This window comes from Microcebus murinus, chromosome 1, assembly GCF_040939455.1.
Source record: "Microcebus murinus isolate Inina chromosome 1, M.murinus_Inina_mat1.0, whole genome shotgun sequence".
NCBI lineage: Eukaryota > Metazoa > Chordata > Mammalia > Primates > Cheirogaleidae > Microcebus > Microcebus murinus.
In genome coordinates this window covers 78121967-78142450 of record NC_134104.1, presented here as the reverse complement: position 1 = coordinate 78142450, position 20484 = coordinate 78121967, and the positions used below count along the sequence as shown (strand labels likewise).

Here is a 20484-nt window from a genome sequence, read left to right as displayed (position 1 = left end):
GCAAAATTAACTTAAGCAATTTGGGGAAAAACTTATTCTCACTCTTACATATTTCCTTTCAATTTTTGTCTGTATGCAGACATACTCCATGTAGCTATAATTATACAACGCAAATAAATTTATACTTTAAACATGTTTATATCACAAAGAACTTTACATATTTCCATTTAGTCTTTATAATTACAACTTAAAATAGTTATATATAATTGTCCAAAGCCCAGAATTGTTAACAGGTGAATTACCAAGGCTCAAAGCCGATGATGCCGCAATATTGGGATGCCACCAAGTGGACAAACTGTGTAATATTGCTGAGACTGAACATTATAAGTTTTGTAAATCAAAAATGCTTTAAATTTAATGTTTAAAAATTAATTAAAATTAATTTCTTTTAAATAAATACAAATTAAAACCAAGTCATTTTATAAATGTACTAGACCATGATATTTGTCTATTTCATGAAGTAACTTAATTCTCAAATCAGAATCATGGGGAAATCACATAAGGGAAAGAACTTCTGTTGAAATTGAGGCCTTTACAAACCCAAACCAAGGTATAAATGACAGGCATGGGTCTATCCTGAGCCCCAAACCAAAAAATCATTTAGGGACCTCCAAATGCAAGTAGTCTTTGCTGTGAGCCAACCGAGTGACTGCTATTAACAACAAAACAATCAGCCCTCTCAAGAAGCACAATGAAAATGTGGTGTGAGAGGCAGACTGTCTGAAAGGCAGAGGAAGACAGCAGGAAATTTATTTCCATTTGGGCACAGGCTTGCTGATTCTCCAGCAGTCACCAGTATTTCCTCCCCATAGTCCCTCACCTCTCCAGTTCAAGCTTTTACTATTACTTTGAAAAAGTAACAGGCTAGAGCCACAAAAAAAGATTATTTCAGGACAGTGTTTGGTCTCTGCCAGGGTCAACAAAAGAATGGCTGTTTTCAAAAGAATGCCTTTAAATGACATCGAGCCATTTCCTGCCACCAAGCGGGAGACCAGCACTCTGTTCTGCCTGTGACCCAGCACTCCTCCCAATTATTTTTTTCTGGCAATTTTTACCCTCTCCATCTTGCTCTTTTGAAGCCGACAACCTCCATAGACTGAAAAGGGATGGTTTAAAAAGAAACAAACACACACCTCTGGGAGTGCCACCACGAAAAGAACTCTAAAAGGAAATGATGAGTCCATGAAGTGAGAAACCATTGAGAGAGATATAACTTAGTTCGCTGAGACAGAAGCTCTGGAGGCCCAGAGCTTCTTTGTGGCAGATGATAGAGCCTGTCTTCTATTTGCCGAAGTGTTTGCTCGTTTGTTTGTTTCAATTTCAATTCTCTTTCTTAATAGGAAAAACATTCATGTGATAAAAAATTCACAAGGTACAGAAAGGTAAACAGTGAAAAACCTCCTTCCAACAGCTTGTGCTGGCCGATCAGAACAACCATTAACTGTTCTTGTGAATCCTTACAGAAATGTATACATAAACAAATCGTTGCTAGATACATCCTCTCTTTTTTGTTACACCAAAGGCAACCCACTATATGCAATGATGCTTTGTTCACTTAATACCACCATATATCGTGGGTTTCATACCATATTGGTACATACAGTTTCTCATTCATTTTTAAGCTGTATCATATTCCATTACATGAATATACCATAAGATATTTACAGAGTTCCTTATTAAAGTGGACATGTAGCTTGTTTATAATCTTGTACTACTTTTATTATTATAGCCTTACCTAAAACTCTCTGAGCAAATTTGATGGCTTCTTCAACTGGGTCTGAGTTGACAATTTGATCTAGAATACCGAGCTTGAGTGCTTCACCTGCCGAAATAAGTCTTCCTGAAACAAAACAAAATAAAAAAAAGAATGACGTGAGATGAAAGCAGAAGCATTCTTCTCTTTGGTAGGGAAGGTTGTCTGTCCTGGATTTAAACATCTATCATTAAATAAAATCAATAAGGACCACACAGACTGTGGTTGTAGAAAGATCACTGCAGAGATAACCAGAAAAACCTGGATTTAAGCTCTGGCTCTACTTTTTACTACTTGTGTGACTATAAAGAACTGCACCAAGATCATGATTTCCTCATTGGAAAATGGGAATAATTACACTTACCTTGGTAATTCTGAATATTAAGTGAGAATGATACAATCTCTTTATATTCTTTAAATGTCCATAGAAACATTTTATAAAATATACATCTCTATAGAAATATAAGAGATAATTACTTTTTGATAATAATAATAGAGATTGTAGCATCAGAATAGTGGTATCTACCCTATACTTAGCATACACCAGGGACTGTGGCTGATTAAAAGAAAAATAGATAATCCTCAAACAAATATAGCTGGAGAAATAGGATTAAGTTGACATTATATTAGGTATAATCAAAATTACACAGGATAAATGGGGTGGACATTTGCCATTTTTTGGCTACCCAGCATTTCAACCCTTCCTTTAGTTTGTGCAATCACTGTTGGGTGAGCTTTGAAGTCCTTCCTCCTACCACAGAAGCTGAAAAGAAAGCAGGGATGATTAGACAAGGGTTCCTTCAGACCCGTGGCAGCTGGCGTGTGGCTCACGACCCCAACCTTGGTGAACTGGGTGCTCTGTTGAGGGTTTTCAGTCTGGAGCTAGTGATACTAAGCAGCAGCAACAGTTTACATCTCATTTCACAGGTGGCAACATCTAGTGTCTGGTAGTAGTGGGTGCTGGCAGCTTTTAGTATCTAGTTCTGGCACTGGCAGCCTCCAGTACAGAATGCCAACTCTAGGAGGTTATACAAGTTTGATGAGGGTTTGCGTCACTCCTCAATTCTGCCCTGGCAGTTCTTCACCAGATGTAAATACGTAATTTGATCTGCATATTCTGAAGTAGGGGGTTGGGGGATATAAGCAGCCCTTACTAGAGGGTGAGAAGGAAGGAGACATTGCTTGCTTTCTTGCCAGTACCACCGTGTCTTCTGAAAAGCGATCATCAAAGCTGTCTTGGTGGCAACAGTTCCAGAGTCTTCACCGCTCTTACAGACAGTGTTGGTAGATGCCACTTCTGAGACAAAGCCTCCATTCCCGGTTATTATTAGTACTTCAGAGAATTACAAATGGGTTTTATTGATCTGATAGACAGTTCAGTGATTTGGGGCAGGTATCCCTCTAGAAGATCAATATTTGGGCAGTTTTCTGGAAGTGCCTTTGAGAAAAGGCTTTCAGATCTCCTCCTAGAGTGAGGAGGCTGGGGAGTAGGTGGTTTCAGGGGTCAAGTATTCTGTGTATAAAGTCGCTTGGGTAAGGAGTGAGTGAATCAGCCAACCCAGGTTAAGGGGGCCAAGTAGGCACAAAATGGAATATGGAAACCTGGGTACTGACAGGATTTGGGGGGCAACTAAGCAGGGAAACATGAGCTACCCACATGATGGACTGAAAGCTTCTTCAGCTATAATGATTTCTTCTGGCTTAGATTTCACAAAAATGGAAGAGAACCGCCACTGTTCTTACAGAGTCAATGAGATTCCAGTACAATCATGTGACATTTCAGGCAACAATGGTCCATATATATGATGATGGTCCTGTAAGGTTATAATACTAGATTTTTTACTGTACGCTTTCTATGTTTAGATACATAAATATTTGCCATTGTGTTACTATTACCTACAATACTCACTACAGTAACATGCTGTACTGGTTTGTAGCATAGGAGCAATAGGCTACACCATATAGCTCAGGTGTGTAGCAGGCAATATCATCTAGGTTTATGTAAGTACACACTATGATGTTCACACAAAATCACCTAATGACACACGTCTCAGAAAATATCCCATCATTATGTGATGCATGACTGTACTTTTATTCTGTTTCAAAGAACTATGGACCTAAAGACATGGCTCTATATGTCCAACCCAAATTCTCAGGCTGGGATTTAAACTTGTTTTTTCTTGTGCTGCCCTCAGTGTAGACAACAACCACTGTTCAATAGGCTCTAATAAGAGTCCTGTGTAGATCTACTTTAAGGAAACTCCAAGACAACCAAACATGAGAGTTCTGTTCTCCAGGCTGGTAATCTCAATTTTTTCCAATTTTCTTGATGGCTTCTTTTCTTTTCCAACCATTAAATTTTTTTCTCCAGGTAACTCTTTCTAAATGTCATTCTCAAGTCTCCCTAAAATTGTACAGACTACTCAAAAAAATAGGTGTATGATTGTAATGTTAGCTTTCTTCTAATGACCTTTTCTATGCAAATCAAAAAGCCATCATTTCTTACTGTTTTTACCTCTTCTCTTCATCATGTTAAAAATAGTGATATTTTGTTAAGCAGTGCTTTGGGAAAAGGCCAATCTCAGTTCACTTCATATTTTTTGTCAAAGAAGCCAGTTTTCTTGATTTCCCCCAATTATCTTGCCTTTCAGACTTAATGCTGAAAATAGGTCACAACATTTCTCCACATTCTCCCACATACTTTAATTTCTGTAAACCTTAGAATTTACAGACTTATTTCACACCATTATAATTTCCTCCTATAATTTAGGCTTTTTTGCTTCCTTTCTGTTCTGTCTTTTGCAGAGTAAACTGTCTCATATGCTTTGCATTTCTGTAGTATGTTGGATCGTAAATCTCTCCTTATGAATTCTACATTAGATAATTAAAATAGTTCATATTCTTTAAAATGTACTTATCATGCTATTGTAAATTAAAACAATTTCTAACTTGATTAAAAAATTTAATACATTTAGTTTTTCTAATTCTTCTTTCATCATATTTCATAGGTTTTATAATACCCTCCTGCCATTTAAAAGAAAAAAGCTACCTTTTTTTTTTTTTTTTTTTTGAGACAGAGTCTCACTCTGTTGCCCGGGCTAGAGTGTCATGGCATAAGCCTAGCTCATAGTAACCTCAAACTCCTGGGCTCAAGCAATCCTTCTGCCTCAGCCTCCCAAGTAGCTGGGACTATAGGCATGAGCCACCATGTCCAGCTAATTTTTTCTATATATTTTTAGTTGGCCAATTAATATCTTTCTGCTTTTTTAGTAGAGATGGGGTCTCGCTCTTGCACAGGCTGGTTTTGAACTTCTGACCTTGAGCAATGCTCTGTCTCGGTCTCCCAGAGTGCTAGGATTACAAGCATGAGCCACCGTACCCGGCTGAAAAAAGCTACTTTTAATGTATATAGATTCACATAATTTTCTAATTTGTATCGTGTGTGTGTGTGTGTGTGTGTGTGTGTGTGTGTGTGTGTGTATGTGTATGTGTATGTATGTATATAACCTTGCCTCCTGGTTTCTGTGTCAAAAGATACAAATTTCTATTAGCAATTCTAAAACTCTATAGTCTTAGGACCCATTTGCACTCTTCAAAATTATGGAGAACACCAAAAACCTTTTGTTTATATAGGTTATATTTGCCAATATTTACTGTATTAGAAATTAAAACTGAGATATTTAAAAACATTTAATTCATTTTAAATGAATAATAATAAACTTGTTACATGTTAGCATAAATTTTTATGCAAAATAACTATAAAATTTCAAAAATTTAGTGAGAGAGTGCCATAGTTTTATATTTTTACAAATTTATTTAATGTCCGGCTTAACAGAAGACAGGTGGATTCTCCTATCTGCTTCTGCATTCACTCTGATATCACATGGCATATAATAGACTCTGGTAAATTCTACTGTATACTTTTGAGAGAATGTGAAAAAGGTAAGTAATGTATTATTATTATGAAATTAATTCTGACTTCATGAACCCTCTAGTGGTTTTAGACACACCCAGGAATCCCTGAACCATACTTTAAGAACCACTGATTTAGATTATTATACAGACTACATAGCATCCTAGTATGTGAACATTCCATAAGTTTAGTATTTATTTATGGCTTGAGTGATTTTAGTTCCTTTAAAGTAACATTTTTTGTGTTTGTTTTTAATCCTTAGAAGCTTGAAGGATTCTATTTTCTAGAAATTAAAAATCTTTACCAAAATACATCAAGGCATTGTTATCTCCTCATCAGTTTTTCCAGAAAATTGAGTGCTTGCTAAAGTACAATCTCTGATTCTATTTTATATCTGAAGAATTTTTTCTATTTATTTTATTTATTTATTTATTTTTTTGAGACAGAGTCTCACTCTGTTGCCTGGACTAGAGTGCCGTGGCATCAGCCTAGCTCACAGCAACCTCAAACTCCTGAGATTAAGCAATCTTCCTCCTCAGCCTCCTGAGTAGCTGGGACTACAGGCATGTACCACCATGCCCTGCTAATTTTTTCTATATTTTTAGTTGGCCAATTAATTTCTTTCTATTTATAGTAGAGACGGGGTCTCGCTCTTGCTCAGGCTGGTCTCAAACTCCTGAGCTCAAACAATCCGCTCACCTCGGCCTCCCAGAGTGCTAGGATTACAGGCGTGAGCCACCACGCCCGGCCTATAGTTCCATTTTCTAAAGTCATAGAATATTTTCATAGGTTTTAGGTTTGAGGTTGTTTTACGTTTTTTTGTTTGTCATTTGTTTGGATCATGGAAAAATATTTGCCAATATTTATTATTGCTGTCTGGGAGCCCTGAGGTGCTAGTAAAAACTCACCTTCAATATTTTGCTCAAATATAAAGAAAACCCACTTGGACCAGCGGCTAAAAGGCAGGTAGGATAAAGTTGGTAATCCCAACTCTCCCCAAAATCCTTATAGTAGTCTAGGCGGTAAGAGGCATCCCACCAAAGTCTAGAGCTCGAAGGCATCCCTGTCCTGTGAACGCACATAAAGAAATTCATCGGGGATGGGGCAAAGCTCTGTAAGAATATAGCAGAAGTTTTCTATGTTCTTCTGGGAACAAGGAGGATGAGATCTAGGAAATAAAAGCAGAAGGAAAGAGCAGGACACTATACTTCTTGGCAGCTGATTGGACAGAGAACATCAAGGAATGAACTGCAATGAGCTCAAGCATATCTTTTGTGGTTATTGCTAAAGATTCAGTCATTTTCAGATGGCATTTTAAGGGAACTGTGGAGGAATGGTTGGTCACTCTACTTTCTAGAATTACCTCTCTCAGGGATTTAGGGAGATTAGAAAAGGTTAGCCATCTAAATCTATTTACTTATTAATTTCCTACGGGAACAGTGCCTACAAAGTTGGTGTTTTTTCCTCATTCACATCAGTAGGGCATCTTCAACTTTCAGTGGCAATTTAATCTTTTTCTTAAACATCCTTTTTTAAAAAATTTTATTCTTTTTTTATTTTTTTGTTTTTGTTTTTGTTCTTGTTTTTCCACTGTCACCACTTCTATTCAATTAAACATCCTTTCTTAGAAAAGAAAATTTCCAAACCAAAAAGCAAGATTCTTTTAAAATTTATTTATTTATTTATTCATTCATATATTTAGGAACAGATCTTGCTCTGTCACCCAGGCAAGAGTGTAGTGGCAGGATCATAGCTCACTGCCGCCTCAAACTCTTGGCCTCAAGTGATCCTCCTGCCTTGGCCTCCTGACCTGCTGGGATTACAGGTGTCAGCCACTGTACCTAGCTAAGATTCTTAATATCATCATTATTAATAGCTACTTGTTAGTATGCTATTGGCGTTGTAACAGATTATCACAAACTTAGAGGCTTAAAACAACACACATTTGTTATCTTATAGTTTTAAGAGTCAGAATTCTAATACAGGTCAGCAGAACTGTGTTCCATCTGGAGATTCTAAGGGAGAATCTGTTTCCTTATCTTTGCCATCTTCTAGGGGATGTCTACATTCCTTAGGTTTGTTTTTTTGTTTGTTTGTTTTTTTTGAGACAGAGTCTCACTTTGTTGCCCAGGCTAGAGTGAGTGCCGTGGCATTAGCCTGGCTCACAGCAACCTCAAACTCCGGGTCTCAGCGATCCTACTGCCTCAGCCTCCCGAGTAGCTGGGATTACAAGCATGCGCCACCATGCCCGGCTAATTTTTTGTATATATATTTTTAGTTGGTCAATTAATTTATTTCTATTTTTGGTAGAGACGGGGTCTCGCTCAGGCTGGTTTCGAACTCCTGACCTTGCGCAATCCGCCCGCCTCAGCCTCCCAAAGTGCTAGGATTACAGGCGTGAGCCAACGCGCCCGGCCCATTCCTTAGGTTTTGACCTCCTCCTTCATCTTCAAAACCAGCAATGTAACATCTTCTCTCCTTTTTGGCCTCTTGCCTCCCTCTTACAAGGACCCTTATGATAAACTGGGCTCACCTGGATAATCCAGGATCATCTCCTATCTCAAGATCTTTAAACACATCTGCAAAGGCCCTTTTGAATGTAACATAACGGATTCACAGGTTCTAGGGATTATGATATGGACATCTTTGGGGGCCATAATTCTGCCTACCAGGCAGAATACCAGAAGCATGTCATGTTATTTCATTATTCCTTAAAACGAACACATGGTTGTTTTACTGATGAGAAAACAGAGGCTCAGCGTTCAAAAGGCCTCTCTCCTAAACTCCAGGCCAGTCTATTCAACTGTCTACAGGACACCTCACATGGATGTGTAATAGGCCTCTCAAACTTAACATGTCCAAAACTAAGCTCTTGTGATTCCTCCACAAAACCTGCTCTACCAGCAGAAATCCCCATCTTGGTAATGGCACCATCCTTCCAGCTGCTCAGGCCATTAAAATCAGCATTAACTCCCCTTTTTCTCTCACATCTCATATCTGATCGGTCACAAAATTCTGTTGGCTCTATCTTTAAAATATATCCAGAATCTATCTAAACATATCTCACCATTTATATTGCTACCACTTGGCCCTCACCCAAGCCTTCATCATCTCTCTTGGATTATTACAGCAGCCTTCTAACCAGTCTTCCTATTTCTGTCCTTGTCTCCAATTAGTATATTTTTAACAGCCAGAGTGATCTTTTAAAAAACATAAGTGAGAGCACATTACTCCTCTCCTCAAAACATTCCAATGCTTTTCTTCCTGTTCAAAAGAAAAGCCAAAGTTCTTTCTCTAATCTTCAAGGCCCTACATGATGTGACTTCACCCCCTACTATTTTCCCGTTATTCACTTCTTTCCAGCTACACTGACATTCTTGCTGTTCTTTGAACGTTCCAAGTATGACTTGCCTCAGTGCTTTGTACTTACTATTTTTTCTGGGTGGAATATTGTGCTCCAGATATTGGCATAACAAACTTCCTTACCATCTTATGTCATTATTCAGATGTCGTTTTGTAGGGAACCCTTTCCTAGCTACCCTACCTAAAATATTAAACCACCACCCATCCCTAACATTTTATATTTCCCCATTTGCTCCATGTTTTCTCCTTAGCACTTATCTCCACCTAACCATATATATATATATATATATATCTTACATAATAGCGAGGCATATGTGTGCATATATAGCTGTGGTAGCTAGTCTCCAAAGTGACCCCTACTGAGTCTGGCCTCTTGTTGGCCAATCCTTCTCCCATATTGAATAGGGAAGACCTGTGTAGCCAATAGAAAAGATGGCATGCAACTCCAACCTAGGTCCCAAAAGACATTGTGGCTTTCGCCTTGCTCTCTCTTAGATCACTTACTCTAGACCAGGGGTCCTCAAACTTTTTAAACAGGGGGCCAGTTCACTGTCCCTCAGACAGTTGGAGAGTGTGCACTGTGGGCCTAGGACGAGCCAGCTGCTAAGCAGGACAGGCAGCAGCGACAAAAACACCCCGAGGGCCAGATAAATGTGCTAGGAAGCCCACATGTGGCCGGTGGGCCGTAGTTTGAGGACGCTTGCTCTAGACAAAGCCAGCGTTCTTACTGTGAAGACACTCAAGAAGCTCTATGAAAAAAAAAAAGCTCTATGGCGAGGTCATCTTGGAGAGGAAATGAAGCCTCCCGACAACAGTCACACCACGTAGCCATCCATGTAAGTGAGCCATCCTGGAAGTAGATCCTCCAGCCCCCCTCAGGCCTTCAGATGACTGTAGCCCTAGTCAATATCCTTATTGCCATCTCATGAGAAACCTTAGGCTACAACCCAACTAAGATGCTCTCAAATTTCTGATTCATAGAAACTAGGAAAGAAAAAACACTGCCAATTTAACCATGACTCATAATGAATGTGAGAGGCATCCCAATTCTAAAGATATGGGGGGAAAGATGCATTTTTTAATTGAAGAAATATAACAATGATGATTATTGTTGTGACTGTTATTGTTTTCTCCATATAATCTTCATGAGAGCAGAAATTTTTGTTGGTTCAGTTCACTGCTATAGATCTAATGTCTAGAACAGGGCTCAGCATATGAGAGAAAATTAACAGTTGCCGGTGAATAAATAAAAATTAACTTGCACAAGCCATATTGTTTATATATGGTAGAGGTGGGATTCAAACCCAGGTCTTTTGATTCTAAAGTTTGTGCTCCTTCTGATGCTGAATGAACTGTAAAAAAAAAAAATAAAATAAAAATAAAGTTTGTGCTCTTTTAGTTGCCCATTCTTCAGAATATAGTCTAATACTAAGATACTCATCTTATTTTTACTCAATCTTCCTTTTTTACTAAGAAGATGATATTTTGGAATATAATATATAGCTAACAATTATGGTGTTATTATACTCTCTAGCACTGTTCTAAGCACATTGTGTGTATTAACCTCTCCAATCTTCACATCACCATATGGCAAGTATATTATTACTCACTTTTATGAGGAAACTAAGGCACAAGACAGTAAACTGGCAGATCCAAAGTCTCATAATTCATTATACCTGTTTGAAGAAAGTAGCTGTATATGGTCTTTCTTCCATCCTTACCTGAACTAAACGTCTCTTTCAATGTCATACAAACAATTATTTGGTAACTCCAAGGTCTCTAAATATTGTCTAGTGTTGTATTGTTCACATTTCCTGTTGAAAAAGAACAACTTCCATTTGTAGCTAATATCTTAGTACTTGGAAATGAAAAATTTAGTCATTTCCACACTTAAACTTGAAAACTTACCTTGAAAATTCTAGTTTTAATCTTATTTATATCATAATTTCTAAATTGGATCTGAGCGTAATACCCCCTATCTGAACACCAGTGTCTATGAATAGTCAGTTGAACTATAATAAAATCCTAAATTTGATTAGCACTTTTCATACACTTTCATTTAGAAGACCCTCACATTTGATCTTCGTGGTAACATCTGAGAAGGTCTCAGGAAAGGTATTCTCTCCATTTTACAGATTAGGAAATTGAGAGTCAAAGAAGATAAAGACTCTTCTTAAGGTTACATAGGTAGTAAGTTGTTAAGTCAGGATTTTTCTAAATCCTAGTCCAGTTCCTCATATTGACCTAGACAGTTGTTGACAAGGTTTATACTGACCTGATGTGATTAAATCAAGTGCAGCAGGAACTCCAATGAGTCTGGGGAGAAGCTGGGTTCCTCTTGCACCAGGAAGAATTCCTAGTGTGACTTCTGGGAAGCCAATTTGAGTCTATCAAAGATTAAAGGCATAAAGACCATTAGAATAAGATGATGTGTTCAGAGTTAAAGTAAGCACTCCCCTATATTTCCTACACTCTCAAAAACATTGTTTCATTGAATTCAGATTTCTACAGGGCAAATAGTACACACCCTCTGCTTTAAATTAATAGCATAAACACAGATGTGCCATTCCTAAGTCCTCATGTTGAAACACTAACTTCAACACATTTATTTAAGAAACTGGAATCTCTAGCTCCTTACACATTTATTCTCTGGTTCTATATTGGCCTGTCTCAGCCAACATATTAAATAAATAAGTCTCCAGAAACAGCTTTCTGGAGCCCTGCAAGATCTAGGAAGCACAAGAAAGTAAAAAGACAACCCACAGAATGAGAGGAAATACTTGCATATTATATGTCTCATATAGGACTTATATCTAGAATATATAAATAATGTTTATAGCTCAAAAATAAAAAGGCAAATAACCAATTAAAAAGGGGCAAAGGATCCGAAGAGACATTTTTCCAAAGAAGAGATCAAATGGCCAAAAGGCACATGAAAAGATGCTCAATATCATTAGTCGTCAGGGGAATGCAAATCAAAACCACAACAAAATATCACTTTACACCCACTAAGATGGCTATAATAAAAAATACAGACAATAACAAGTGTTGGAGAGGATATAGAGAATATAGAACCCTCATACATTGCTGGTGGGAATATAAAACATTGTAGACATTGCACAGAAAACAATCTGGCAGTCACTGAAAGGTTAAACATAGAGTTACTATATTACCCATCAAATCCACTCCTGGGTATACATATGCTTGAAAGAGGTGAAAACATGCCCACAAAAATCATGTATGCAAATTTTCATATCATCATTGCTTATAAAAGCAAACAAAGTAGACACAACCCAAATGTCTATCAACTGATTAATGGATAAATACAATGTGGTATATCCATACATTGGAATACTATTCAGCCGTATACAGTAATAAAGAACTGATTCATGCCACAACATGGATGAACCTAGCAAAAGAAGCCATTCACAAAAGACTACAGATTGCATAATTCCATTTATATGAAATATCCAGGATAGGCAAATCTATGGAGATATAAAGTAGATTAGTGGTTGCTTAGGATGAAGGGAGAAGGGATAGGGAGTTATTGCTAAAGGATACTAGGTTTCTTTTTGGGGTGACAAAATGTTCTAAAATCTGCTGTGATACTGGTTGCATATCTCTGTAAATATACTCATATACCATTGAATTATATACTTTAAACTAGTGAACTGTATGGTATGTAAATTATTTCTCAATAAAGCTGTTATATAACAAAAAAAGAGTCAGGGAGCAACCTCAGTCTGGACAAGAAGGTAAGCTTGTGCCCTTTATCACACTGCCTTTCCTGGCCATTTAAAAACTGCCAAAGGTAAGAGGAGAAGATGACTTAAATGCAGACTGCCCTTTACCCAGATTGTGATCCCAACATACCTTCCATATTTGAAGCCTATCTCCCATGAGGCTTTCCTAACAGTCAGTCACCACTCTTTGCATCACTGTGCATCCCTACTCCCTGACTTATTGCTAATAACTCAGATCTGCATTCAGTGTGCAGAATATCATGGTAAGAGGGTCAAAGAAAAGGAGCACTTAGGGGATACATCTATGTTTTTATTTATAAAGCTTTTATAAAAATTAAATCAGTAGGAAATTATTAAATAAATTATGGCACATCTATACAATGAAAGTTATGCAGCCATTTAAAATGATTTTATTAAAGATTACCATAAGATTAATATGAGTTCTCATCAGAAACCATGGAGAGAAGCAGGCATGGAAAGACATATTCAAAGTGTGAATGAAAAAATAACTGCCAACCAAGAATTTTGTATCTAGCAAAACTATCCTTTGAAAATGAAGGCAAAATTAACACATTCCCAGATAAATAAAAACAGAATTTGTTGCTAGCAGATCTGCCCTACAAGAAATCCTTCAGGCTGAAATAAAAGGACACTAGGTAGTAACTTGAGTCACATGAAGAAATAAAGAACATTGATAAAGGATAACTACATAGGTAAATGTAAAAGACAGTACTAATGTATTTTTTGTTTGTAATTCCTTTTTTCTTATCTGATTTAAAGGACCACTATATAAAGCAATAATGATATATCTATGTTAATGGCAATACAATGTATAAAGATACAGTTTGTGACAATAATAACATAAAGGGGTCAGTAATGAAATTATAGGGGAGCAAATTTTGTGTATACTATTGAAACTATAGTTGATATTAGTCTGAAGTAGATTAGTATAAATTACGATGTTAATTATAGTGAGGGGGGAAGTAAGGATGGTTAATGAGTGCAAAATATAATTAGATATAATGAACATGATCTAATATTTGATAGCACAACAGGGTGACTATAGTCAACAATAAGTTATTGTGTACTTTAAACTAGCTAAGAGTAGAATTGGAATGTTCCCAACATAAAGAAATGATAAATGCTTAAGGTGATGGATACTGCAATTATCCTTATTTGATTATCACACATTGTATGCCTATATCAAAGCACAACATATTTATGGGGTACATTTATGTACCCCATATATATATACAACTATTAGGTACCAATAATAATGAAAAATTTTAAAAAGATGCTAATTGTAATTACCAAGGCAACCACAACTAAGAGGACAACTCAAAAATATATAATAAAAGATACAACAAGAGAATTAAAAGGGTACACTAGAAAATATATATTTAACACAAATGAAAACAGTAATAGAGGAAATGAGGAACAAAAAATAGATATAAAACATAAAAAATAACAAAATGGCAGAAGTTCTTCCTTATCAATAGTTGCATGAAATATAAATGTATTAAACTCTCCAATTAACAGGCAGAGATTGGCAGAATAAAAAAATACTTAATAATGGTTTAATGTCATAGTATAAAAATAAAAGTATGAACTAAATACAATAAAATCCCAAATGTAGTTTTTTTAAAAGAAAGATTTTTGGTTGTGTGTGGTGGCTCACACCTGTAATACCAGCACTTTGGGAGGCTGAGGCAGGAGTATCACTTGAGGCCAGGAATTCAAGACCAACCTGGGCAACAATAAGAGACTCCCATTTCTATAAAAACTAAAAAATTAGCCAGGTGTGGTGGTGCATGCTTGTAGTCCTAGCTACACAGAAGGCTGAGATGGGAGAATCCCTTGAGCCCCGGAGTTCAAGGCTCCAGTGCACTTTGATCACACCACTAGCCTCCAGCCTAGGCAACACTACGAGACCTTGTCTCTTAGAAAATAAAGTTTTTAAAGGTTAAAGAAACTGTGAGAAAAAAAATTATATAGGAACATAGGAAAAAGACCAGAAGGAAACATAATAGAATGAATACAATGTCACTAGTGGTTATTTCTGAACTACGAGTTTATGGAGATTTTAGTTTACATCTTTATACTTTCCTGTATTTTCTAGTCCAGTACAATGATAAATATTATTTTTATCATTAGAAAAATTTATTACTTACAAAAATGTTACTGTTTATAAATATTTTGATACATACTGGTATCATAGACCTCATTCTACATGCTTTTAATAGCTCAAATTGGACCCATTTTCAGAAATAAATGTATTTAATTAACTCCAGTGGCCCAGGTGCCCTTTGTATCCTCACTAATCTGCCACTGTAAATAATTAACATCTCCTTGTGCCCTTCTATCCCAGAACACTGCCCAGGGTGGGTGGCATTCCACCCGGATGCTAGGTTGATTGCCAGAGCAGTCCTTGCATAACTGAGCAAGGTCCTCATGACGGAAATTAAATATCTCAGTGAAGGGCAGATGAAACCCTGTGTGATGAATTTGCTCCTTCCATGGTAATGAGCTGCCTGACGGTCACAGGCTCAGGTAAAACAACTGCCACCCCATCAAAGTAGAATCCCACATACCAACAAAACTAGCCTTGGAAGTGTATATGGAAATGATGGATGTATTTAAACAGTGTAATTGCTTTCAAATGCTTTCTTGTTAACAAATACGATGTACAAAATATCCACGGTATGGCAAATAATATAGGCTGTGTTTCCCTGCAGCAATGCCAATGCTCCTTAAAAGGAAAGAAAATAAAGATTTTCTAACTTACCTGTAAAAAAAGAAAAGAGAGACAGAAAGAAAGGAGAAAAGAAATAGAAAGGAAAAGAAATACATTTACTAGTTTTGTGCTTTTCCAATAGAAATCTGTCATTTTAGGTACTGATAATTATAATGGGTCACAAAAGTGACATCTTTGAGATAGCAAATGAATATTTAAATGTATACTTAGGGGCAATAGTCAAAATTTTTAATACCTCATATGGCGTGAGCACAGCATCAATGAAACCTGATATGAGCCATAGTATCGGAGCAAGGGCCTGGCGCCCTCTATCAACTCAGGAGGTCCCCTTTAGTTTATGGATCATAGGGAGGTCCTAGGGCTAAGGTTAAGGGAATCAAAGAGACAGAGGGCTCAGAGTAGCAGCTACTTACCAACCACAATGGAAGTACAGTATTTCAACACTTTAACAATCAGCACCACTGTACTGGCACATAATAGCTGCACACCAGTGCTAGAGATATCCCGGAGTTGTTAACCAGTAAGCTAACCATTTTAAATGATCACCTCTGATGCTATGACTACTTTAGAGCTTGCCCTAAGCAAAAGCCTCACACACCAACCCCCACATGGAGCCTCAGCTGTTACCTCTGCGTGGGCAATCCTGTAGTGACAGCTCAGAGCCAGCTCTAGTCCCCCTCCTAAAGCCAAGCCTTGGATAGCCGCCACCACGGGCTTCTCATTTCTCTGTATATCATCTAGGATATGTGGCAGCTGGATGCCAGAGGTCCTAGGAGCGCTGAAGCCGTGGATGTCAGCACCTAAACACACAAAGACAAGGACAAATACTTGGACTTTGTTACGTAACAGTAAGGTACCTGATGACTCTTAAGTAGTCTCAGATGTCTTCGGGCCCTTAAACTTTATCGTTTGGCTACAGACACAATAAAGGAAGAGTAGCTTGGAAAAGGTAGGACAATATGAGAGAAAAATCCTCAACTCTTTACCAATAATCCTGTAATCTAAAAACTGTCTTTCCATATGTTAACTAGCAACTCTTATCTTTAAAAAGTTAAAAATCTCAGAAAAGGGAAATAGATTCTCCTCCAATGACCACTATTGTGAGATTGAGTCAGCTCCTCTCATTTTTTGTGTGACACTCACTGTTCATCAACGTTGTTCATAGCAATTTAGCCCCATATCCTAGTTTAGGCCATGAGTCATTACTAATGATTACATAATAATTACATAATATAAAATATCAGGGTAACATGCTTACATATTTGTGAGTTATATGTTAATCAACCAGCTTAGAAATATATTTTAGTTCTATAAAAAAACTATATAGATAATAGTTTTTTATCTTCAATTAAAAGTAATATTTATTGCTTTTCCTAATTATAAAAATAACATATTACGGAAAATTTGAAAATTATACCGAATTATAAAAAACATAAAGATCACAAGAGATAACAACTTATTTTTGTGAACTGTTAGTTTTTTTCCCCATGCATATATGTAAATGGCTTTGTGACCTTGAGTAAGTTATTTAACCCTTTTGTCTCAATAACTATCTTAACTGACTGATGTGAGAATTAAATGAAAGTTTAATATGTATATTTAGTATTTAGAGAATACTGTAAAATCTAAAACGATTTCCCTATTTTTACATAACATTATGCACTGTGATTTTTTTCCTATAGCATTATCTATTCTTTTAAAACCTTAAGTTTCTCGGCTAGGCATGGTGGCTCATGTCTGTAATCCTAGCACTCTGGGAGGCCAAGACCGGAGGATTGCTTGAGGTCAGGAGTTCAAGACCAGCCTCAGCAAGAGTGAGACCCCTGTCTCTACTAAGAACAGAAAGAAATTAGCTGGGCAACTAAAAAAAAATAGAAAAAATTAGCCAGGTATGATGGTGCATGCCTGTAATCCCAGCTACCTGGGAGGCTAAGGCAGGAGGATTGCTTGAGTCCAGGCCAGGAGTTTGAGGTTGCTATGAGTGAGGCTGACGCCATAGCACTCACTCTAGCCCTGGCAACAAAGTGAGTCTCTGTCTCAAAATAAATAAATAAATACATAAAACCTTTAGTTTGGTACAGGTTAAAAAAATTTAAGTAATTATTTCATATTTCATATTTAGCCTATTCATTTTTTTCTTTTGCACCTGATCCTCATTTAGCACCAATACAGGGGTTATATTTTTCCTCACCAACCCATCATATTTCACTCTCTAGTCCAGTGTTTTGTTTTATTGTTTTTTAGATTTCTTTTGATTCTAGAGAAACATGATCAATTTCAATCTGAGTCTCAGGCCTATCATACTTGTAACTTTTGATTGAAATGGTTTTTAAAGTAATAATAGAAATTAACATTTATTGGATAAAGAAATACATCAGGTACTATGTTATGTAGTTTCGTATATTGTCTCATTTAATTTTCATAACACTTAGGTTAAGTAGTATAACAATCATAACAATCCCCATCTTCCAGGTAAGGAAGTTAAGGCTTTGAGATGTTAAGTGACTATTTCAGATATATGACTAGTAACTGATAGAACAGGGATTTGAACTTAGGCAATTTGAATACAAATCCCACATTCTTAAAAGCTATCTTATAGTCTTCTACTTAGAGTGTAAGGTTACTAGTATTATTATCCCACGTTTACATAAAGCAAGGCATAGACAAGAACATAGTGATTTCACTCTTTAATTATCTCCAGCGTATAAAATCTAATTAGATTCTGGATATTGACTTCATATCCAGCAAAAATACCAAATTACATTAATTCTAACAATTTTCCGTATGTTATTTTGATTTTTCTACAAACATTATCCTATCTTCTGAATAATGAAATTTCATTACTTCCTTTCCAATCTTTACACCTTTTATTACTATTTCTTTGCTAGCCTTACTGCGCTGACTGGGACCTTGAATACAATGTCAAATAGAGAGGGTGAAAGCAGCCCGTTTTGCTCCTTTCTCACAAGGCAAGCTTTCAATTTATCATTTTGTTTGATGTTTGTTGTAGGTTATGTAAAATAGTTATCTTTTGCCTGCTTAAGAAATTTCCTTTCTCAACCTAGTTTAGTAAGAATTTTTTTTTTTTTTTTTTTGAGACAGGGTCTCACTATGTTGCCCAGGGGCTGGTCTTCAACCTCGGACTCAAGGGATACTCCTGTCTCAGCCTCCTGAGTAGCTGAGAATCAGGTGCATGCCACCACGCCTGCCTAATTTTTCTATTTTTAGTTGTCTGGCTAATTTTTTTCTATTTTGGTAGAGACAGGAGATCTCACTCTTGCTGAGGCTGGTCTCGAACTCCTAACCTCAAGTGATCCTCCTGCCTGGGCCTCCCAGACTGCTAGGATTACAGGCATGAGCATCATGCTCGGCCCTAATACATACATTTTTTTCAGCATATTACGGGGGTACAAATGTTAACGTTATATATATTGTCCTTGCCCCACATCCCCCCTCAAGTCAGAGCTTCAAGCGTGTCCATCCCCCAGTTGGTGCACATCACATTCATTATGTATGTATACACCAATCCCCTCCCCTCCACCTGCCCGACACCTGATAAATATTATTCCTATATGTCCACTTAGGTGTTGATCATAGCAATTTGCTGGTGAGTACATGTGGTGCTTATTTTTCCATTTTTGTGATACTTCACTTAGTAGAATGGGTTCCAGCTCTATCCAGGAAAGTACAAGAGGTGCTATATCACTGTTGTTTCTTATAGCTGAATAGTACTCCATGGTATACATATACCACATTTTATTAATCCACTCATATATTGATGGGCACTTTGGTTGTTTCCACATCTTTGCAAATGTGAATTGTGATGCTATAAACATTCGAGTGCAGGTGTCTTTTTTATAGAGTGACTTTTGTTCTTTTGGGTAGATGCCCAAGAATGGGATTGCTGGATCAAATGGTAGATCCACTTGTATCGCTTTAAGGTATCTCCATGTTGCTTTCCACAGAGGTTGAACTGGTTTGCAGTCCCTCCAGCAATGTAGGAGTGTTCCTATCTCTCTACATCCATGCCAACATTTATCGCTGGGACTTGTTAATAAAGGCCATTCTCACTGGAGACAAGTGATATCTCATTGTGGTTTTGATTTGCATTATACTTTTAAATCTATAAATTTCCTGATAAGTTTTACTTTAGCTGCATATCTCAAGTTTTATGTTATATTTTCATTGTCATTCAGTTCAAATTTTTTCTAAATTCCATTATGATTTCTGTTTTGACTCTGAGGTTAAGAAATGAATTGAATTCCCAAACACACGAGAATTTCTAGTTATACTTTTGTTATTGATTTCTAGCTTAATTGCACTGTTGTCAGAGAATATACTCTAAATGAAATTTATTTAGATAAGCTTTTATGATCCAGCATCTGGTCAATTTTTGTCAATGTTCCAGATATATTTCAAAAGAATGTTTATTTTCCAATTTGGGGGTACATTATTCTATATAAGTATATTAAGTCAAGTTTGATAATCCCTAATGCTTTTCTAGAAGAATTATTTTTTCTGCCTCTGAACTCTAATTACATTCTCTCTTCTACTTCCTTCCTTACAAAGAAATGTCAAGTTCTCCATGGTTCTGATCCTTCTTTCCATGCCTCAAAGCCACCAGCTTTGGATACTCAACCTTAGGTTTTCAAATAGTGAAAAAGCCATTTAATAGCTGATTAATATTTGGCACTTTATTTTAACCTCTCTCAGGCTCAATTTTCTCATCTGTAAATGGGGACTGGAGGATTTATTGGGGATTAAAAACCCTCAATAAAAGTACTATTTTCATTATTATCAATTAATTAATAACTTACATAGTACTAGCATATAATAGGCAAGATGAATGATAATTATTATAATGATTAACATTTTTATATTTATTTATGTCCATGATTCCAATACCTTTGTCTTTCCAGGTTACAGTTAACACATATTAAATTCTGCTGGCTATCAT

At 36.7% G+C, this 20484-nt stretch overlaps 1 protein-coding gene across 1 annotated transcript in view; it reads right to left on the bottom strand.

Annotated features, from left to right (window-relative positions):
- The window catches only part of EHHADH (enoyl-CoA hydratase and 3-hydroxyacyl CoA dehydrogenase), a 42843-nt gene that overhangs the window by 12919 nt on the left and 9440 nt on the right, over positions 1-20484 (bottom strand). The window contains exons 3-5 of the mRNA XM_020286583.2: positions 16155-16327; positions 11305-11416; positions 1736-1840 (exon numbers count right to left, since the gene is read on the bottom strand). Coding sequence (XP_020142172.2) covers positions 1736-1840; positions 11305-11416; positions 16155-16327 — 390 coding nt within the window. The remainder of the gene's footprint in view (positions 1-1735; positions 1841-11304; positions 11417-16154; positions 16328-20484) is intronic.